The sequence below is a fragment of the Oncorhynchus clarkii genome, chromosome 6 (genome assembly GCF_045791955.1).
Source record: "Oncorhynchus clarkii lewisi isolate Uvic-CL-2024 chromosome 6, UVic_Ocla_1.0, whole genome shotgun sequence".
NCBI lineage: Eukaryota > Metazoa > Chordata > Actinopteri > Salmoniformes > Salmonidae > Oncorhynchus > Oncorhynchus clarkii.
In genome coordinates this window covers 40,298,946-40,322,139 of record NC_092152.1, presented here as the reverse complement: position 1 = coordinate 40,322,139, position 23,194 = coordinate 40,298,946, and the positions used below count along the sequence as shown (strand labels likewise).

The 23,194-nt window shown below is 42.2% G+C and overlaps 2 protein-coding genes across 3 annotated transcripts; one reads left to right on the top strand and one right to left on the bottom strand.

The window, feature by feature from the left end:
- Positions 1-571: 571 nt before the first annotated feature.
- Positions 572-11,117, bottom strand: LOC139411144 (E3 ubiquitin-protein ligase ARK2C-like). Of its 2 annotated transcripts, none has more exons than XM_071157024.1 (8): positions 10,947-11,117; positions 6,475-6,790; positions 6,087-6,215; positions 5,729-5,858; positions 5,349-5,453; positions 4,978-5,073; positions 4,301-4,404; positions 572-4,167 (listed from the first exon to the last, which is right to left on the bottom strand). In XM_071157024.1, exons 1-8 carry the CDS (start codon positions 11,005-11,007, stop codon positions 4,050-4,052), a joined length of 1,059 nt encoding a protein of 352 aa, XP_071013125.1. In that variant the 5' UTR covers positions 11,008-11,117; the 3' UTR covers positions 572-4,049. The 2 variants fall into 2 exon arrangements, with proteins under 2 accessions (XP_071013125.1, XP_071013124.1); XM_071157023.1 differs by having other exon boundaries at positions 3,870-4,167; positions 6,087-6,218.
- Positions 11,041-21,539, top strand: LOC139411143 (ATP synthase subunit alpha, mitochondrial-like). Its single transcript, XM_071157022.1, has 11 exons — positions 11,041-11,481; positions 12,191-12,269; positions 13,627-13,796; positions 13,925-14,098; positions 18,148-18,314; positions 18,589-18,889; positions 19,025-19,249; positions 19,366-19,473; positions 19,632-19,776; positions 19,894-20,044; positions 20,151-21,539. The coding sequence occupies exons 1-11, from the start codon at positions 11,422-11,424 to the stop codon at positions 20,227-20,229; spliced, it is 1,659 nt and encodes a 552-aa protein (XP_071013123.1). The 5' UTR covers positions 11,041-11,421; the 3' UTR covers positions 20,230-21,539.
- Positions 21,540-23,194: the final 1,655 nt, after the last annotated feature.

Below are 23,194 nucleotides of genomic sequence, written 5' to 3'. Positions count from 1 at the left end.
TTTCAAAGATAATGAAAAAAATAAAAATGAACGTGTTTTTTTGTTTGCATTATCTTTTACCAGATCTAATGTGTTATATTATCCTACATTAATTTCACATTTCCATAAACTTCAGTGTTTCCTTTCAAATGGTATCAAGAATATGCATATCATTGCTTCAGGTCCTGAGCTACATGCAGTTAGATTTGTTATGTCATTTTAGGCAAAAAATGTATAAAAGGGTCTGATCCTTAAAAGGTTTTAAGGGACTTGGGACCAGCTATTTATTTGATTTGTATGTTTTAATATTTAACTTTGTGAAACATTAACAGAGAACATAGGTGATAACTATATAGAAACAAATGATACTCAGAAGCATATTCATAACATGTGATTCTATTCACTCATGCTGGACTAGATACACCACATGTATTTCATGCACAGGCTCTGTGTGTCCATTTAGCCTAATTGTTAGGATTATTGCTGATATTTTGATTTTATACTTGCTTTGTGTTTATAAACATTTGTACCGATTCTTGTGTCATGAAGTTAAGTATTTACTAGAAAAATGGAATAATCCTTAACCAGGTACTTTCAGCATTTTGGGCAGTTTATTTGAAAAACACATACAAAAAGATCATATACAAGACAATAAATAAAAAAAGGAGACAGAACAGTTTGGGTTAAGCTATGCAACTTTTTGCATCATCATTAGTAATAAATACAGTACAAAATCCACCAAAAGTAAATCTAAAGATTTTCCACAATATTCACTGATCCATGTTATTCTTCATTATCATTTAGCTATTGCTTTTCATGTTATTGATACATACTTCGTCTATAAAATACCCCAGCTCATAACACATTGCGCAGTTACAGCAAAACAGCAGTGTGTTGTACAAAGATGGCCACTTCCCTTTAAATCACTGGCAGGTTAGTTTCATCAACAGTTTGTCAGCAGCAAAGAAAACATCTGTAATATTCAAGAAGGTACAGCCTCATATTAAACACGTCTACAGCTACGCCCATGTACACATATGAAAACCTGAGGAGGACATGCATTAGAAAGCTTGTGCTTTAGGATTCTACTGTTCATTCCCCTTCACCAGCTTGAGTTAAAATACTATGGCTACTGTTCGCTAACGCAGTAAACCGTCTGTGGAGGACAGAGGGCAAGTCAGGAGTTTTTCCTGACCAGGAAAAACTCTTGGCCCTAGATATGGGGTAAGGCCAGTGACAGCAGGAAAAATAAAAAATAAGACCAGTCAGCTTCATTCCAATCGGATATATGTCGGATTAATAAATTGTTATTATTAAGAAAATGCACACAGAAAACGGGTGGTTAGCTTATTATACCCAGGTGTAAAACCACACTAGAGTATTACACCAGAAAAAAATAAGACCCAATAGCTCAAGTTTATCATGTTAGCCACCTCTCGCACCTAACTACACAAACACAGCATTTGCCAGCAATACAAAGTACCTAATAATGGAGTTATTCATTCATATGGGAGGAGTTAATATAGCTGGGCCAGAGAAACGTATGGTCTGAATGGAGACACCCAACATTCAGATATGGTGAAATATACAAACGAGGTAAATGAAAACAAACTGAGAAACTGGTAATGATCAGGGATAAATATGAAAAATAAAAGAGTATCACATTTCCTATATGCCAGCAAGGGGTATAGCCATGCTAGGAGGTTTACATGCTAAAACATTTGCACCTAGTCACAGTCTGTCCACTCGATCAAAGCAGGGGGGGGGGGGGGGGGGGGGGATCTTCGATATGACATTGAATGGAATGTAAATCAAGATCAACAGCACCACGTTGGCTAGAGACAGCTCACATTACACCCTTCCAAATTACATGTTCTCCTTATGAAAAACACAACTTGCATGCAAAGCATCCCCACCAACCAATGCATAATGAGGTATTATTATTATTTTTTTACATTGTGTTATTTCTAAATAAATAGATTGATTCAATTGCAAAATCAAGAGAGAAAATACATGAAATATGCCACCACAATAGCTACGGTTAGTAATAAATTATGATTGTTAAATACTTAAGGCATTTCAACTCACAGCATCCTATGTGAAGTAGCAACCCTCCTTGTTTGTCTGTCTAGTTTTTTGGGGGATGGAGGGTTTGGACAAAGGAAAATAAAAAACGCAACACAGTCAAGTCAACCTCCAAAAGTACACAAGGAAGCATGAAGACATGTGTAACGAACACGGACGCATAAGCTAGAACAAGGAGACCCCACACCACCAAATCTACTTCAGGCAACCCCATATTTTAGTGCATTTACAAAACACAAGCTACATTAATAAATATGTTGGTTTTTTTTTGCAGCATTGGAGCCATGTCTTCAAAATTGGACAAGGACTTGGCTTTACTTGGTCCAATGTCCAAATTGGCATGAGCGCTCAAAACAAATTGATAGTAAGAAAACCAAAATGAAAAAAAAAAAAATTAAACAAATCAAAGAAATGTAAATAGTAAGAATAATTGTTTGGTATTTTCAAACGAATGGCTTTTTCTCCCTTTAACCCTCGTTCAAGTGAACTACACCAACATGATTCATGCACGATATAGAGAAAACAGCTTCCATCACTGAACAGTTTACAGTGGTTCTAGCAATACCATACACAACTACCATCATGGGGGACCATCTTACACATTCTAGGACACAGAACAAAGGCCTACTAGTTGGATATATCCCAGGAACACCAGCTGTATTCCTGTATCGAACAACGGGAGCAACTGAGATTGAAAATAAGGGAACCGAAACAGAGGTTGTTTGCTATGCACTGTATAACTCACATGTGCTTGTTCTGTAGGCAATAAGGTACTGGTATATGTTAGAAAAGGATGACATTGTATTCACTCTAAAGACAAGACACAGACACTGCATCCCCAGCCTTTAAGATCGTGCTATGGATGAGGCTGTGAGTAGAAATTGCCCATAAGCGCAGTTCTTGAAATCAGTTTACCCCTCCCCCAATCCTAATCTTAATCATTAGGAAGGGAGACGCAGCAGTGACCAAAGATCAGCGTCTAGGGGAAACTTCATCCTGCTCCATGGATGAGTAAGAGAGTCATACTGTTTATGGTTCACATGCAGAGAGACTGCAGACTTTCTACTGCTCCACAATCACAAGACAGCCCAAGCCTGCCATAGAGCATGCATATCTGGGGCCTCTGTTCTAGACTATAGAGGCCCCACTACAGCACAATACAGACCACTGAAGCCATGCCTGGATAGCATCTCTAGCATCCACTGTGATGGCAGAGATCTACTGTACTGGAAACCTACAGAATGTTTGGCCTTTGTACATAGCTAGCACTTCCTCATTGCCTGTAAGCCTATTCCCCTTTGTTAAATAGGAGTATTTTCCCTCTCCCCCCCCCCCCCCCCCCCCCCCCCCCCATCTTATTTCTCAAAGTAGGATTTTTGCTTGCTACACAACACGGTCACTCTGTTGTAAATACTGCCGATCAATTACAAGACTACTACACTCCATTACACCATAAGCATTAGGCCATAGAAGCTCATTTCAAGAAACATTCCCTTACTGATTTCATATCGCTTCATATTTTGCACAGATGTGCTGTAGTTAAAGCTCAGCGTTTGGGTTTCATCACACGGAGGAAGACCAACACACATCAGCGGTCGAACATAGACCTATATATATAAACCCTCAGCAACACAATACACACACATGCTAGGGGGTTTGATAGAGAATCATCTTTGAGTAGGTGTATGGAGAAGCGAATGCTACTGTGCACAACCCGATAGAGACTCATCAAGCCCCAGCACCTGTCTATATATTCTGCCACCCTTCTGCCTCTCTCCATCCATCAGCCTGTTTTGTTTCTCTATTGTTTGATCAGTGTGGTTTCTTAATCCCTCCCTCCCCCGCTCCCTCGTCCCCTTCATTGTCTTCTTCGACTGGCTCAGAAGGCAGGCTCATAAGTGATGCGGGTGGGAAGGGGGACGTTTGGCAGCGCTCCTCCTAGGGATGCTATGGGGTATTACAGGAAGGGGCAGGGAGAAGAGGTATCAGCTGTCTGGTGTCAACTGTGTCTCAATGTCCACGCGGCATATGGGGCATTTCCTACTGGTGGCCAGCCATTGGTCAACACACGCCTGGTGGAAGAGGTGCATGCAGGGTAATCTCCTGTTGGTGGAGGAAGATGTCGAAGAGTGTTAATACAAATGACCATAGATACAGAGATCTGCAAACTGTACTACGTGTTGGCACCAAACCTTCCATGACACCAAATGTTCATTAGCATTTTGACTAGACCCACCTGACATCCTCTCCATCCTCCAGCATTGATAGACAGATAGTACACTTCTCATCTGTATCCAGTTCCTCGTCCTCCAGCCCTAGCTTCAGGTCCTGGGATATTCTCTGGAAAATAGAAGAATATACAACAACAGCGACAATTACCACTGGCAATGTATCTCTCATTTTCATTCGCAAAGTATCGATAGTTCACATGAAAATAGTTATGGTTGAAGTCCTCATAGTGTAGTTCTGATATATGACTAACGGCTGTCCTGAAAAACCCTGTTTAGAACCATCGTCCTAACACGGCATACAGTATGCTGCAGAAGACACATTTTGAAAAGTGCCTTTCGGGTTCCTGTCTCATTGGATCCTTAAAATGTCATGCTTATGATTCTTTCACATTACTGTACAGTAGATTCAAATCAGACTTGCACAGCTTTATAATAATTGGGCCTTTCACCTACAAGATGAGTCATCCTTGGTCTTAAAATTGGGTACACCCCAGAACAGATAGTCTGGATAAGTCAGTTTGGAGTGGAAGCAGACAGTATTCTTTGGAGAGATAATGTGGCTAACAATAACCTAAAATGAGCTGGCAATGTTCATCTGTGTCATTCTACTCTATGGTACTCTATTATATTTACTACCGCAGTACATCCGTTATCAACACAACTTATGAGGGCATAGTCTTACCTTCTTGTATTTGTGAGGGAAGGTGAACCTTTCAATAGTGGTCTGGATGGCCCCTCGGTTTACACTGCCCAACCTGTCCTCCAGCTGCAATAGCTCCTACAGGCAACATTTGGGGAAAGACCATTAACTATCTTCTTTCAGTACGATAAAAAACAAAAAAACAAAACATAAAACAATGTTATTTTTTGGATTCGGAAGCATCTGGAGCACAGAGCTAGCGGAAATTAGAAGATCAGTCCCACATGAGGCTGTCCACAGCATTGGACACACATAGGCAGGGACGGATGTGTGAGAGGTGAGAGTGTATGTGTGAGGGGGTGATAGTGTGACGGGGTTGATGGGACTTGGCCGTGTGACTGGGATGACTGCACCTCGTAGCTCTCTCTCACAGCGGATGCATGGCGGGAGGGGTTGAGGCCCTGCAGGGCCAGCAGGTGTAACTGAGGATATGGGTAGTTTCTGATCTCATGGACAACCTAGAGAGAACATACAGAGAGACAGTAAGGGAGTAATCTGGATACATTCTCCTCAACTCATCTGAGAAAACATCTTTGCATTTCATACTGCTTCCTGCCTGCCATCCCTGAATCCTGTCTATCCAATGATCTATGGTGTGAATACCAAATCAAACACTCCAGGTGGTTTAGCCAATAAGGACACCAGCAGCGCAGATCATGAAACGTCACTTTAAATGGGACTGTCCACTCTGATGATTTAAATTCCATGACAAAAGTTGTTGTGATATCCTCACCACTTGGGTGGAGGTGCTGTTCCTGGGGAAGTGATGCATCCGGGGAGAGGTCAGGTAGTGTTGAAAGTGCTGGGGCAGTGGGCGGATGTGGTACTGGTGGGGGGGCAGCCCCGCGTCCACACTCAGGTCCCTGACCAACCACACAGGACAGGAGGAAAGAAGAGAGAAGAACAAATTAAACACTGGGCCCATTTCACAGACCCATCAACTTTTCAACATTGATTGTCATTGGATTACATCATGCCCGTGGGAGGGGACTCAAATTTGAAATGAAGATGACCCATAGTTCAGGAGTAATGTATTAGACTTAACTATAAAGCCACACTATTGTATGAGCGCAAGCTGGTGTGTTATTTACCAGTCTGTGCCTTCGGCCAGGTAGCGAGGCTGCTGGCCAACAGGCTGTGGGGGGACATGGAGGGCAGGAACAAACTCGTACCCCAGCCGCAGTCTGTGGGACTGGTGGGGCATTCTCTCTGGGGTGCGTCTGCTGACACAGGACAACCAAAAGTTTCTGTACACATTACATTCCCTGCAACCTGTTGTGTGGTTCCACAGATGCCATGGAAATGTAGACTCAACTTAAAAGCACGTTTGAAGTATGAAAACACATGCCAAACTTTGGGGTTAACTACTCCTTTACCAGGGGCACATTATTAAACTGTACAGATTTTGGGGGTTGCATCAAAATATAGCTGTTTGTACAGAACATGACATTTCTAAAGCCAGAAACCAAGTCCCCATACCTTGAAGGTGGCATGATGCGGCGGTTCTGGGCTTCTAGGATCTGCTGTTGGAGGAGGTATTGCTGGTGTAAGGCCTGAGGTAGGAAAGGGGGGACCAAGAGGTCCTGGAACTGGGGTGTGGGGGGTAAGGGGTTGAGGGGCGAGTGGAGCTGGGGAGGATGCTGGTGGCCAGAGGGAGCCAGGTGGGGGTTTATGCCCGACTGGGGCTGACCTGGGTGGGGCATGGGGAAGTCAATGGGCAGCGGGGCATGGGGGCCTAGCTGGAAGTGCCGGCAAGAGGTAGCATGGCTATGCTGCTGCCGGTTAAAGAGGGATCCTGTGGAAACATCAAGAGGGAGTTAGACACCTGAGAGAAACGGTAGGTTAGAATTAATTGTGTATGAGAAGTGGAGTGTGTGTGTAATTGTGTTTCTGTAGGATGATCTTTACAAAAGCCCTATATCTTACCTATGGTGAAGCAACACATTCAATCTGCATGGAAAATGTTAATTTCTCCAAACATGAATGGTCTTTTATGGCATCATGTCACATTTTGACCCTCTGTTTGGATTCTCACCTCTGGGCATCTGACTCTTCGGCAATGGGCGCAGCCAGGACTGTGCATTTAAAATTGTGTATTCAAGTGGTTTCCAAATTAGGCTGTGTGTAATATATGAGAACAACCTTGAATCCGTTTGAGAGAAGTGCACAACTGCTGTCAGAAGTGTTTCTAGATCTACTGTGTGACATCCTGCTGATCAACCACTAATCCACAGGACAAAGAAAACAGAACATCTATTCCTAAAGAGTTATTTTTTTATTGTAATATAACTGTTTCTCCATTATAAATCACTGAGGATTTTACCAATGTGATGACTGCTGCGAGTGAGTCCTTTTTCTGAGAACGTTCTCACCTGTTGAACTGTGGGTAACACAAGGCTGTATCATATAGTACAACAACACTGTGAATGTTTATGTTGGGCTCCCGAGTGGCACAGCGGTCTAAGGCACTTCATCTCAGTGCTAGAGGCGTCACTACAGACCCCGGTTTGATTCCAGGCTGTATCACAACCTGCTGTGATTGGGAGTCCCGTAGGGCGGTGCACAATTGGCCCGGCGTCGTTAGAGTTTGGCCGGGGCATGCAGTCATTGTAAATAAGAATGTTCTTAACTGACTTGCCCAGTTAAATAAAGGTTCAATTAAAATAAGTGTCCCAGTTAAATAGAGGTTAAATTAAAATAAGTGTATCACTCCCCAAATGTCTCTATCAGCAAAATGTTAAAGCTACATAGACAAATACGTTGTAGGCTTTATCTCCAACCAGAAATCAGTATCAATTTACATACGGCCTATATCTCTTTCTATCACTCAGACACACAGTGCTACCCGAAGCTTTCCCATATGTAGATTCCTTGGTTCAGGGGAAATAGCTTGAATGCATTACATGCCATCTCAGTACTTTTCCCCTCTTCTTAACCACAGCTATTTGGCAGCTGAAGAGAACAGGCTGCTGTTGAGGCTCGAGAGGGAGAACCAGATGCTACCAATGTACTGTCTTGGTTTTAATACTGTGTGTGTGTGTAAATATATATGTGGATAGACAGGGCTGACAATTCTAATGGAAACAGCATTGATTGTGAAAAGGAATGGCTTTCAATTTACGTGAAGTAGGTCTAGGCTACATTGTGACATTGATGCCAATATGACAAAATATATTTGAAAGGGGAGAACACAATTCATAGGACAAGACTTCATAGTCTTGTCCTATGAATTCATTTTCTTTCCATGGTGGCAAATTTTAGTTTGGACTCAAGCAGCAAGAGAAGTCATGGAAAAAGACCATCAAACTAAATCTATCCACTGAGATATACGCAGCCTAGCACCAACATTTTGGGGCGAACCTACATCTAGTCCTTTGTGTCACCATCAGTTGCTAGGCTCTTTTCTAATATGAACATACTAAAGTGTTTGTGAAAACAGTTGAGAAACGGGCAAATATCTACATTGCATTTGGATCATTACATTGGGAGTAGATTTGAAGGTGCAGGGCTATAAAATGCCTAGGGAAATAGTCTAAAATAGTCTAATCTTGACAACTTTCAGAAACATCCGATTGTGGTGGTGGGTTTTTAAAATATCACATTCAGCTCATAACCAGTCACTAATGAATGAGAATGAGTTAGGCCTGCTAAATTAGCATTTGATCCAAGGATCAGAGACGCACTGCACTTTCAATTGTCTTAGTAGAATCACCATGAATGACAGGGGATAGACTCATTCAGGCCTTGTGATGAGAAATGCAAGGAAATCGTCTATCTTTGTCACAGCGGGAGAGGTGGGTGAGGTGGAGGTGGGCAGGTAGGGACGAGGGGAGGGATAAAGACAACAAATGGAAATCAGCAAGAAGCACACTGAAGGTTAGGAAAAATACTATATTCTTTATTGGAAAATATTAGTATATGTGGAATTTGTGTTTTGGTTGTTGTAATAATAATAATAATATCAATACCATGCAACAAAAAATAAACAACATAGACTGAAGGCAAGGCTCACCATGCTCCATGAAAGGGTTAAAAAGAACAAAAGCAGCATCCAATGAGCAGATGTGGTTGGCTACAGCACAGTACAGCAGGGTACATCTTTACCACAGAAAAATGACATTGGAATTTACTATTCAATGTAAAAAAAATTAAAAATCATATGAATCATAACATGACCATGCATTGAAAAAGTACTATTACCAGAACAAAGGGTAAAGAGCGACCACAACCAAACAATAAAAGACGTTATTACTCAACAAGAGGATTTACTGTAGCAGTGCAGGAGATAGGCATCCCTGTGAAATGGATAGCATTTTGCACTTTTTTTTAGAGGATCATTAGGAAGTGATTAACCACCAGTGAGTATCTACTACTTATAGAATTAGTTTTTTGCTCCTTCTCAAGAAGAACAAAGTGTTACACAAATCGAGACAGTTATGACAGGTTGTTGGGAAGAGGTACAGTGTACCAGTATTTAATCCATTTTGATGTGTAGTCCATTTTTTAATCACTCAGATGACCACACTAGGGATAATCCTAATTGTGTGTGTGTCATAATATTAAAAAGTATGGGTTCTACATGTCATGGAAGAATACCAATAGGATAATTTGCTACCATTACTTAGCCACATTTGTACAATGCACTTTCCATGGAGAAAATTTGCCAAATTCTGGTCTTCAGTAAAGCAGTGCAGAAATCGAAACAATTGCAAAATGTATCCACTTTACAGGAATTTACAGCATGTTGTATATCAAGACTGGATGGGCGGTTCACAATTACATTTATTTGATTCTCTAAAAGAGCTAAAAATGGGTTAACAATACAGCTACTTCACAGAAAGAGACAACAGGTGTTAGCATTTTTTTTTCACAACAATGAATTGTGGGTGAATGGTACATTCTTGGGGGCGTTTAAACAAAAACAATAGCAATGTCTTCTGATGGAAATAGGAAATGAAGAAGGGATTCACAATACAGCTAAATACAGAGAACAGGCCACACCACACCACACAGCAGCAGATGATCATTAGCTACAGAATGGGGGGGGGGGGGGCGACAAAGATCTGATAAATGCAGAATGTAGAGCCAGCCTCGATACTATGAAACAGGAAATAAGAACAGAAATAAAAAGCACAATGTGAAATCATTGATGCCAGTGTATGAATTTAGTTTATACTCTACACTGTAGCCTAAATGGTTTATGAAACGGTATGTTTTGGTATTGAATCAACGTGAAATGACTTGTGCAAAATCACCTGGTGGATAGCTTGTTTTAAATATTGGGAAAAACAACCTACGACGTGTTAATTAAAAGAGCTTTGAAAAATGTCAATTTTGCCTGTTTGTAAACTACTATAGTTGTGATATACAAATTGTATAGATTACCGTAGCTAATTGAATTTGTCGCAAAACCCTCTCGGCAAGCAGTAAAGATGATCTCCAAATGACATCATCCTGGGATTAAATAGGTTATCCAGTAACCTAACCTGCAGAGAACGCGCTAGCTAGCTAACCTTCAAACATGTTTCACGCATTACTCTCTGTGGTCTGACATTACACCACTGCCATTAATGTTACTTGGTAAAGTATTTCTTAAATTGGAACTGACTAGCTAGCTACAATATATAATGTCCAAAAATAGCGAAACGTTTAGCTAGCATTAGCTAAATAGCATTGGTCCACGCGCTAACTAGCTACAGTAGTTAGCTGTCAACAGCTAGCATTATCTACATCTCGATTTGAGAAGGGGGACAAATATATATATTTAGGCAAATAGGACCAGACCCATACTACCAAGATGTGTAGTATGGTCTTGCAATTGTTAATAAAATGTAACGCTCGTCAACAACACGTTGGAATGTATTCTAAAGAGATTTGCGAGCAGCTCCAGTGGTATTAAGATGAACATAGCACATTACATGTAAGTGTTAAAGATTAATAAATATAAATACCTCTATTTCTTACTGAGCCAAATACAGGAAGAACCAGATATCCGACATGCACTAAAACCATCCTTGGATCCTTTTCTTGCCGCTGGGTTTTTGGAGAGACAAATAGCCCATGCGGATGATCCGTTTCAATCTTTCTACATTCAAGCGGATCTAGCAAGCACAGTGCTGGCAGGCAGCTGCTTCGGTGACAAAGCGTCGATGGCTCGGTGTTTTCTGAAGGAACATTTAGGAAATGTAAAGTACCACAAATAGCCACTAGGTTGCGCCATAACCCCTGTAGAATGTTTTTTCAGCCAGAGTAATTCATAGATAAGTGCACTCCGCTGCAGTAGATGGCAGTAATGCTTTGAAATGACAGCCTGACATCACGGATGACATAAAAAGAAGAAGAAGAGGTTCGTTTTCGGCCATTCGCACACCCTCCAAGTACAGCTAGCTGGTCTTTGCAGGTGGTGGAGGACAAGTCCCATTCGAAATGTTATCTGTGCGAGTTGCAGCGGCTCTGGCCAGGAGCCTGCCCAGACGTGCTGGATTTGTGAGTATTGCATTGATTTGGATGTTGAATAGAAGACATTTAGTATTGCACGATTTAAAATGTCATTGTGAATGCAGTGGGTATGTGAAGGGTACATACAGGCCGCCACCTTCACGCGCTCGTCCCAGAACGACATGTCCAAGAAAGGACACGTATGTCACTCGACGTACCGTATTGATATTTATTTGGTAACGTTAATTTGCTAGGTTTACTGTTTTTATAACTCGTTAATTTCACATTTCGTTTAGATTTGCACGTTCAACGCGCTTATGCGCACTTGAACTAACGCTACGGCCCCATATAAAATGGCTGTGCTAGCAAGCTGACTAGGTTAGCATGCTATCAGCTAGTTAGCTAATTTCTGAAGGTCAGGATCGCTTTACATGCTGAATGCTCCCTTCGCGCGAAAATACTACAAGCTTGCTTCTGTAAGTATATTTAGCTGTAGTGTCTAGCCTATGCTTTGAAAAGGTCGATTTTCTTTCTTTTTTTTATTGGTTGCTTAGTTGGATTTATATTTTTCATAGGCCAGCTGTCAAAGGAGGACTACTTGCGCACAACCTAGCTAGCTATTAGCTAACGTTACTTGGGCTGACGCCTAGCGCTTATGCCATGTTTTGTTTGTAACGTATTCCAGTTTATTGTGCAATTTCTTTGCGGTTCAATTACACTTGTTTTTAACAACCGATCACGCTTTCATTAATTGTAGGTGTCCAAGAATGTTGCCGCCGCCTGCGTAGGAGTGAATCACCTCCACACACACAGACCATGTCTTGCTGCGAAGACCGGTAAGTATAGAGAGAATGGGGACTCAAGGAATGACCTTCTGTTCTTGGATCAGGAATCCAGTTTTGCCACAAGTTTCACTTAATATTGAGCTGGGCACATTAGGTTTAGATGACATTTGAAAACAAAAACATAATGTTGCTATCTTACTTTGCCCCTGTATAAACTGAGATGACTCTATGGTGATATTATATGAACAAAAAATGAAAATCGTTCTTATTTGTCACATGTGCCGAGTACGTGGACCTTACCATGAAATTATTACTTACAAGCCCTTACCAAAAATGCAGTTTGAAGACAAATATTTACAAAATAAACTGAAGCATACAAGAACAACAATAACGAGGCTATATACAGGGGGTACAGGTGTGCGGGGCTACAGGTTAGTCTACATGTAGGTGGAGTTAGCTATGCATAGATGATAAACCAGTGTGGCTGAGCAGTTGCCATACCAGGCGGTGATGCAACTTGTCAGAATGCTGTCGACGGTGCAGCTGTATGACTTTTTGAGGACCCATGCCCAATCTTTTCAGTCTCCTGAGAGGGAATAGGTGTTGTCATGCTCTCTTTACAACTGTTTTGGTTTGCTTGGACTTGATGCTCTCAACCTGCTCCACTACAGCCCCATCGATGAGAATGGGGGCGTGCTTGGCCCTCATTTACCTGTAGTCCACGATCATCTCCTTTGTCTTTATCACATTGAGGTTGAGGCTGTTGTTCTGGCACCGCACTTCCAGGTCTCTGACCTCCTTTCTATAGGCTCTCATCGTTGTCGGTGATCAGGCACTGTTGTCGTCGGAAAACTTAATGATGGTGTTGGAGTAGTGCTTGGCCACACAGTCATGGGTGAACATGACAGGAGTGGGTGAACAGAGTACAGGAGTGGACTAAGCATGCACCCCTGAGGGGCCTCCGTGTTGATGATCAGCGTGGCAGATGTGGCGTTGCGTATCCTTACCACCTGGGGGCGGCCCGTCAAAGTCCAGGATCCTGTTGCAGAGGGAGGTGTTTAGTCCCAGGGTCCTTAGCTTAGTGATGAGCTTTGAGGGTGCTATGGTGTTGACTAAAGCTCAGCGTTCTATATGCGAAAGGGCAGTGTTGAGTGCCATAGAGACTGCGTCATCTGTAGATAGATCGGTATGTAAATTGGAGTGGGTCTAGGGCTGTTTAAAGGTCTTTCTCACATAGGCTACGGCGAGCATGATCACACAGCGTCCGGAACAGCTGCTGCTCCCATGCATGCTTCAGTGCTGCTTGCCTCTAAGCGCGCATAGACTTAATTTAGCTTGTCTGGTAGGCTTGTGTCACTGGGCAGCTCGACCAGTTTTAATGTAAATTGTGTTTCTTTTTTCATTTTAGGCACTGCCGAGGTGTCCTCCATCCTGGAGGAGAAGATCCTGGGTGCTGACACCAGTGCTGATCTGGAAGAGACTGGTCGTGTGCTGTCCATTGGTGACGGTATCGCCAGAGTGTATGGTCTCAGGAATGTTCAGGCTGAGGAGATGGTGGAGTTCTCCTCTGGGCTCAAGGTGCAGATCTAGGAGAAATTTATGAATCTGAACTGAACCATTTTTAAACTTAACAGATTACGCTTTTCCATCTACTACTGTCGTCAATCAGTATATTTTAACGAAACATCTTCTTTCCTCTTTTCTAGGGTATGTCTCTGAACTTGGAGCCTGACAATGTTGGTGTTGTGGTGTTTGGTAATGACAAGCTGATCAAAGAGGGTGACATTGTGAAGAGGACTGGTGCCATCGTGGACGTACCAGTGGGTGTGGAGCTGCTGGGTCGTGTGGTGGACGCTCTGGGCAATGCCATCGACGGGAAGGTGAGGGCAGATTTATGTAGTTGTTATTCATCAAATATTGTTGGTCGTGCACACATTGCAGATGTTATTGCAGGTGCCACAAAATGCTTGTTTCTAGCTCCAACAGTGCAGTAATACACACAAATCCCTAAAATTAAAGAGATCAGAAAGAACAATGTCAGTCTGGAATAGATGGATTTAGTGCCTTCAAAGTATTCACACATTACTTTTTCCACATTTTGTTACAGCCTGAATGTATATATATTTTTACATAATAAAAAAAAGTCACTGGCCTACAGACTGCCCCATAATGTCAAATGTTTTACAAATCAATTAAAAATGAAAAGCTTATGTCTTGAGTAATGAGTATTCAACCCCGTTATGGCAAGCCTAAATAAGTTCAGCAGTAAAAAAATCTATCTTTAGTTGCATTGACTTTGTGCAATAGTGTTTAACATTATTTTTTACTCTCTCGGTACCCAACACAAACAAATATCTGTACATTCACTCAGTCGGGCAGTGAATTTCAAACACAGGCTCAACCACAAAGACAAGGGAGGATTTTCCAATGCCTTGCAAAGGACACCTCTTGGTAGATTTGGTTTAAAAAAAACTTTTTTTTAAATTTTTTTTTTAATAAGTGGACATTGAATATCCCTTTGAGCATGATGCATGTATTAATTACTTTGGATGGTGTATTAATACACCCAATCACAACAAATATACAGCTGTCCTTCCAAACTTTGCCAGAGAGGAAGGACACCACTCAGGGATTTCACAATGAGGCCAATAGTGAAGTTTAAAGCAGTTAGTTTTAATAGCTGTGATAGAACTGTGGATGGATCAACGTTGTAGTTATTACTCCACAATACTAACCTCCATGACGGTGAGAAGAGAACCTGTACAGAAAAAAAATATTCCAAAACATGCAACCATAAAGCAATAATTAAACACTGATTGACAAATTTCACATGCTGTTGTGCAAATGGAATAGACAACAGGTGGAAATGATAGGCAATTAGCAAGACACCCCCAATAAAGGAGTGGTTCTGCCGGTGGGGACAACAGACCACTTCTCAGTTCCTATGCTTCCTGGCTGATGTTTTGGTCACTTTTGAATGCTGGCGGTGCTTTGGCATTTGCCAGAGAACACCAAGATTGGCAAATTCGCCACTGGTGCCCTGTGCTCTTCACAGATGAAAGCAGGTTCACACTGAGCACATGTGACAGTCTGAAGACGCCGTGGAGAACGTTCTGCTGCCTGCAACATCCTCCAGCATGACCGGTTTGGTGGTGGGTCAGTCATGGTGTGGGGTGGCATTTCTTTGGGGGGCCGCACAGCCCTCCATGTGCTCGCCAAAGGTAGCCTGACTGCCATCAGGTACTGAGATGAGCTCCTCAGACCCCTTGTGAGACCATATGCTGGTGTGGTTGGCCCTGGGTTCCTCCTAATGCAAGACAATGCTAGACCTCATGTGGCTGGAGTGTGTCAGCAGTTCCTGCAAGAGGAAGGCATTGATGCTATGGACTGGCCCGCCCGTTCCCCAGACCTGAATCCAATTGAGCACATCTAGGACATCATGCCTCGCTCCAACCACCAACGCCTGTTGCACCACAGACTGTCCAGGAGTTGGCGGATGCTTTTGTCCAGGTCTGGGAGGAGATCCCTCAGGAGACCATCCGCCACCTCATCAGGAGCATGCCCAGGCGTTGTAGGAATGTCATACAGGCACGTGGGGGCCACTCACTACTGAGCCTCATTTTGACTTGTTTTAAGGACATGACATCAAAGTTGGAATAGCCTGTAGTGTGGTTTTCCACTTTAATTTTGAGTGTGACTCCAAATCCAGACCTCCATGGGTTGATACATTTGATTTCCATTGATCAATTTTGTGTGATTTTGTCAGCACATTCAACTATGTAAAGAAAATAATTTAATAAGAATATTTCATTCATTCAGATCTAGGAAGTGTTATTTTAGTGTTCCCATTATTTTTTGAGCAGTGTATATATCTTTTTTTAATTCTTCCCAATTTTGTGATATCTAATTGGTAGTTAGTTTTGTCCCATCACTGCAACTCCCGTGTGTACTCGGGAGAGCCGGCGGTTGAGAACCATGCGCCCTCTGAAACATGACCCTGCCAAGCCGCACTGCTCTTTTACCACTGAAGTCAGCCCCCACCAATGTGTCTGAGGAAACGCCGTACAGCTGGCGACCAACGCCAGCGTTCAATGCCCCCGGACGCCACAGTGAGTCACTAGAGCGTGATGGGACAAGGACATTCCAGCTGGCCTAACTCGGACGATGCTGGGCCAATTGTGCGCTACCTTATGTCTTCTGGTCACGGCCGACTGCTACACATCCCGGGATCAAACCCAGATCTTTAGTGCTGGCTCTAACACTGATCAGTGCCTTAGACTGCTGTACCACTTGGGAGGCCTTAACTAAATTAACTTTGTCCTGAAAACAAAGTGTTATGTTTGGGGTAAATCCAACACAGCACTGAGTACCACTCTTCATATTTTCAAGCATGGTGGTGGCTGCATCATGTTATGGGTATGCTTGTCTTGGGAGTTTTAAAATATATATATATATATATATATATATATATACACACACACACACACACACACACACACACACACACACACGTATACATAATAGCGATAAGCATAGGAAAGCTTTGTTCAGTCTGCTTTCCACAAGACACTGGGAGCCAAATTGACCTTTCAGCAGGACAATAACCCAAAACACAAGGACAAATGTACATAAGTTGTTTACCATAAGTTGGCCTAGTTACAGTTTTGACTTAAATCGACTTGAAAATGTATGGCAAGACCTGAAAATAGTTGTCTAGCGATGATCAACAACCGACTTGGCAGATCTTGAAGAATTTAAAAGAAATGTGCAAGTATTGTACAAAGTTTAGACTTAACCAGAGACTGACAGCTGTAATTGCTTCCAAAGATTCTAACATTAGCTGTGTTTGAATACTCCTATCGCTTGTCTACCGGAAGTTGATGCTGTTGCTGTGTTACTTCTTGCTAGCTTGTTAGCGTAACAAATGACTAGCAAGACATCTTACAACTTCACAATGTCCATTGAGAACGCACAACTATACCGCTAAGAATGACATGAATAATCAAGTCCATACACGTTGGGTGGGTAGTTAGATGGCGTATAGTTAAAATACTGGCAAGTTCGATGTATTAGCCAACTAACGTTAGGTAGCTAGCTAACAAGCAACTGCATTAATGATATGCTGTTTGTAAGGGAAACGTAGCTAACAAATTGTCAGCTAACGTAGTGTAGCTTTCCTCAGACTTAGGCTGCATATTTTCTTCAAATCTGAAAATGTTAAGCCACGCTCATTTTCTGAAGATTTGCATTATGGACCCTAAAAGCACAGAAATGGTGTCCACTGCATGTATACTTTGTATTTTGGCTGTAGTACGACATCCAGGAACTTTTGGCATACTATGAATAATAAGCATACTACATACTCAATTAACGTCACACATAGTGCAGCTAGTATGAGTATTTGAACACAGCTAGTGACCATAGCTATTGACTCAGGGGTGTGAATACTTGCGTAAATGAGATTTCTGTATTCATTTTTTTTGTAAATTTGCCAACATTTCTAAACATGTTTTCCGTTTGTGTGTGGATGAGTGATCGTGAAATCTATTTAATCCATTTTGAATTCAGGCAGTAACGCAACAAAATGTGCAATAGAGGGATATGAATACATTCTGAAGGAACTGTATGTGTATGGACAGTATATGAATAGGAAAGTAGTTGTATAGGATGAGGTAGGAACAGGAAGACCATGTCTGTCGGCGCACTCTTGAAAACATTCATAGTTAATAGTATAACATAACGTTAGTTCATTTTAAGAATTCATGAAGATGTATTTTTATACCCAAACATATTGGATTCCACAGAATAAAAAAAGATCTCCCACCTGATCCTTTCAGATCTAGGGTCCTTGGGTTGCGACTACAGGTTTACTTTGGTCTGGGCATATCGGGTCTGATCAGAATAGCGTTAACCCTTCTTTGTCCCTCAGGGTCCTCTTGGGTCGAGCATCCGTAGGCGTGTGGGTCTGAAGGCCCCTGGCATCATCCCCCGTATCTCTGTGAAGGAGCCCATGCAGACGGGTATCAAGGCCGTGGACAGCCTGGTGCCCATTGGCCGTGGCCAGCGTGAGCTGATCATCGGTGACCGGCAGACTGGGTAAACAAATGGCCAGGTGCCATCTATCCCGTAGTCGGGCTATTTGGGGATTACAACTCTGCATGTTCAATGTGTCAAACAATTGTGAATGTGTTAATGTTCTACTAACTACACTTAATTTGCCTTTACCTGGAGGGTAGTAGACAGCGCTTCAACCATTTTCTATTGCCTCCCATTCAACTTTAAAGCCATGCAGTTATATTTGTAGTAATTATTTGCTTACTCTGACACTAGAACTGTAATCTAATACAAATTCCCTCTTCTATTCTAACAGCAAAACTGCTATTGCCATTGACACCATTATCAACCAGAAGCGTTTCAACGAAGGCAAAGATGAGAAGAAGAAGCTGTACTGTATCTATGTTGCCATTGGCCAGAAGAGATCCACTGTGGCCCAGCTGGTGAAGAGGCTGACTGACGCTGATGCTATGAAATACACCATTGTGGTGTCTGCTACAGCCTCTGATGCTGCTCCCCTGCAGTACCTGGCCCCATATTCTGGCTGCTCCATGGGAGAGTTCTTCAGAGACAACGGCAAGCACGGCCTCATCATCTATGATGATTTGTCCAAGCAGGTGAGAAGGGGGAAGTCTGGGCTGAGTAAAGTCTTGAATGTGATGCTGCTTCATGAAGATAAAATAAAGGAACCAGGCTCTGTTAATCTACCCATGTTTAACAGCTGTATTCGCATCCCTCCTAAATCCCTCCAGGCTGTAGCCTACCGTCAGATGTCCCTGCTGCTGCGTCGTCCCCCTGGTCGCGAGGCCTACCCCGGTGACGTGTTCTACCTACACTCCCGTCTGCTGGAAAGAGCTGCCAAGATGCACGACAACTTCGGAGGTGGCTCCCTGACCGCTCTGCCCGTCATTGAGACCCAGGCTGGAGACGTGTCTGCCTACATCCCTACCAACGTCATCTCCATCACTGACGGACAGGTGGGTGCGGTGTGGAGAGTGGTCATATCATTATTGGCCCCACTTGCCTTATCCTCCAGTCAGCTTATCAAAGTTTAATGTAATCCCTAAACAGAAGTGTGCTCTCTCCCCTGCAGATCTTCTTGGAGACTGAGTTGTTCTACAAAGGTATCCGCCCAGCCATCAATGTGGGTCTGTCTGTGTCCAGAGTCGGATCGGCTGCCCAGACCAAGGCCATGAAGCAGGTGTGACCCGGGGCTCTAAGGGGACTGATATTATACATCAGATAAATGCAGACAAACTTTTTATTTCATTGCAGTTCACCAGTTACCCTAGAGTATTTTCTCACTTGGAATCAGTCTCCTAAATCCATAATACGATTGTGGTCCTTTACTGTGTGTAGGTGGCTGGTACCATGAAGCTAGAGTTGGCCCAGTACCGTGAGGTGGCTGCCTTTGCCCAGTTCGGCTCTGACCTGGACGCTGCCACCCAGCAGCTGCTCAACAGGGGTGTCCGCCTCACTGAGTTGCTCAAACAGGGACAGTACTGTGAGTGTCACCACCCAGCGTGCTAAAAAAGTTTAACATTTTGTATGTTGTCAACCAGGGCCACTCCTTAATTTGTGGAGACATGTATTTTTATTTTACTTTCTCTCCCTCCCCCAGGCCCCATGGCCATTGAGGAGCAGGTGACAGTCATCTACGCTGGTGTCAGAGGTCACTTGGACAAGATGGACCCTTCCAAGATCACCAGGTTTGAGAAGGCCTTCCTTGTACACGTCCTCAGCCAGCACCAGGACCTGCTCACCACCATCAGGTAACGGGGCCATCTGAGTAATCAGTAAATATCTATGGCTGACGTTAATCATTATGAAGGTTGATATGAATTTAATCTGTAGTAATGAGACTCGTTTTTATTCCAGGACCGATGGTATGATCTCACCGACAGCTGACGCCAAACTGAAGGAGATTGTGTTGACCTTCCTGTCCAGCTTTGAGTAAAGAGCGAAACTGCTCCTGATCCTTCAGTGTGCTTACGGTCTGTCGCATTGTCCTAATATTATATGTATGTGAAACACTGAAGGCCAGAACCTCAATGTACAGATTTCTCCTAAGAAGAAATAAAATTGTACAACCCTAGAGAGCTGTGGTAAAATTTGACTGTTCGTGGTAGACTGTGCCGGTCCAGCAGATTATCCAGTTGAAGGGAATAAAATGTCATGTGAAAAATAATTCCTGCGCTCTGTTCTAATGCAGTAACTGTTTCGCCCACTGTGGGTCTTTATTTACTCAAACTACTCTAAATATCTTGTGACTTTGTTCATGAATTTCATGAGTTAAAATAAACACATTTGGGTGGTCTCAATTACAGGATATCAAAATCGTCACTTTTGCATCACAAGAAATGTAGCACAATCAACCATAAAGCATTTCATTGTTGGAAAGAAATGTATGGCATTGATTGTTTAGCAACTGTTGGAATGTCTGTTGGGAAATATCTGTCGCTGGCAGAGCTCATGAGTGTCCAGTTTCTGTAAAGCTGGAATGGTGGGTGTAACTCATTTGATATGATGGAAATAAAAGTATCCACACTTATTGTAAAACAGACATGATTACGAGAGGTATATCTAATACAGCCTCTCACCCATAAATCTGGACCAATACAGCCCTTTTTCGTATTGAAACAATGGCAACCCCAGTAAGTCGGCACATGATTGTCAAAATGTTATTACTCTTAGTAATACAATTTGATCTTGCATTTCATGTAAGACCGAACTCTGAAAAGGATGGGTTATTCATTTCGGAGTTTTACTTGTCAAATCCTTTGCTACAGTCAGACATAAGGTCATTCATTTACCTCCCCGCTGCAATGTTTGTCCACTAGAGTGTGGTAGTTGATCTGGTTGTCTGCTCGCATGCGAGCAGACAATGTCATCTGAATTACATGTGTTATTTCTAGTAGTTTCTTTTCACTAAACTGTTATATATAATTAGTGTATTTAACAGCATTTTCCCAGTTGATTCATTTGAACACAGTGCATTGCTTGACAAGTGTGAGCGCAGTGTCAGTATTAATGGGGCTTCTGTCAATGAAGACATGTCTGGGTCAAAAGTCTCTTTCGTAGCCTGGTGAGAGTGGCTAGGATCAGAACAAGCTCAGTGATAAAGATATGGTTACATTTATCAAAGTGAAACACGAGTCTGATCACAAATTGAAACTGAGCGAGTCCAACCTGAACAGAGATGAGATCTTCAGCAAGTTTGAGAACACCAAGTGGAAGTTGACTGGTTAAATAAACCATATGAATGTGTATGTGCCTTTTCTTTGTGTTTAGCAGCCGTCCGTTTATGGTATTCAAAACCACATTTGACCTCTGCACATTTCATGCGTACTTAACCATGACAACTGGTTCATCTAGTAGAGAGGAATAGTAGTGTTGTATTTTTTTTATCCTAAAGATCTTTCTCCGGTATCAGTGGTTCAGACCCTTTATTAAATCAAATAAACAGTACCAGCTTGTATAGTCACATGAACATAAATGTATTTCACATGAACATCATATGGTGAACATTACATTTCCTTCTATTCAATAGATTTTTTAAAGTAGTATCTTACCCTTTGTAGTCTCATGAGAACTTTGAAACAGAGAAATTAAAGGACCAATCTGCAGAGCGGCGATCCCATGACTGTTTTGGTAAAAAGCTGATCAAGAGAAATGTTACCACTCAAATTTCTAGAAAGAGCTATGCATACTGGAAGGACTGACCATCCATGATATTAAAATGATAGTTTTAAACATGGTTTGAGGCTGTATAGTGTTTAAATGTAGGGCGCTTACAAACATTGGAGTAAAACAACTTAATATTTTGGGTTCTGATGGGGAATGACAGTTAAACCTAGTTCATGAGGCTTTTATAAGTTATATTCTTCAAGAATAAATGGGTATATATTAATTTATAAGTACAAAAATGATTGAAACAACTGCAGATTGCTCCTTTCCTTTGAATATGATGAATATCATCTCTATATGATAAATATCATCTCATGTGCTTTGTACATGACACAAGTCATTTTTCCAACAATTGTTTACAGACGGATTATTTCACTTATAATTCACTGTGTCACAATTCCAGTGGATTAGAAGTTTACATACACTAAGTTGACTGCCTTTAAACAGCTTGGAAAATTCCAGAAAATGGTGTCATGGCTTTAGAAGCTTCTGATAGGCTAATTGACATAATTTGAGTCAATTGGAGGTGTACCTGTGGATGTATTTCAAGGCCTACCTTCAAACTCAGTGACTCTTTGCTTGACATCATGGGAACATCAAAAGATATCAGCCAAGACCTCAGAAAATAAATTGTAGACTCCAATCGCCTGAAGGTACCACATTCATCTGTACAAATAATAGTACGCAAGTATAAACACCATGGGACCACGCAGCCATCATACCGCTCAGGAAGGAGACTGTCTCCTAGAGATGAACGTACTTTGGTGCGAAAAGTGCAAATCAATCCCAGAACAACAGCAAAGGACCCTGTGAAGATGCTGGACGAAACAGGTACAAAAGTATCTATATCCACAGTAAAACGAGTCCAAAATCAACATAACCTGAAAGGCCGCTCAGCAAGGAAGATGCCACTACTCCAAAACCGCCATAAAAAAAAAGCCAGACTACAGTTTGCAACTGCACATGGGGACAAAGATTGTACTTTTTGGAGAAATGTTCTCTGGTCTGATGAAACAAAAATCTAACCTTTTGGCCATAATGACCATCGTTATGTTTGGAGGGAAAAAGGGGAGGCTTGCAAGCCAGAGAACACCATCCCAACCGTGAAGCACAGGGGTGGCAGCATCATGTTGTGGGGGTGCTTTGCTGCAGGAGGGACTGGTGCACTTCACAAAATAGACGCCATCATGAGGAAGGACAATTATATGGATATATTGAAGCAACATCTCAAGATA

Coding starts and splice junctions, on each gene's coding strand:
- LOC139411144 (XM_071157023.1), bottom strand. CDS start 11,007: ATGGTTTTAGTGCATGTCGGATATCTGGTTCTTCCTGTATTTGGCTCA. Junction 6,791..10,946: donor TGGCTCAGTAAGAAATAGAG/GTATTTATATTT, acceptor ATGTTTCCACAG/GATCCCTCTTTAACCGGCAG. Junction 4,168..4,300: donor GAGGATGGAGAGGATGTCAG/GTGGGTCTAGTC, acceptor CTCCACCAACAG/GAGATTACCCTGCATGCACC.
- LOC139411143 (XM_071157022.1), top strand. CDS start 11,422: ATGTTATCTGTGCGAGTTGCAGCGGCTCTGGCCAGGAGCCTGCCCAGA. Junction 11,482..12,190: donor TGCCCAGACGTGCTGGATTT/GTGAGTATTGCA, acceptor CATTAATTGTAG/GTGTCCAAGAATGTTGCCGC. Junction 19,777..19,893: donor GCTCAAACAGGGACAGTACT/GTGAGTGTCACC, acceptor TCCCTCCCCCAG/GCCCCATGGCCATTGAGGAG.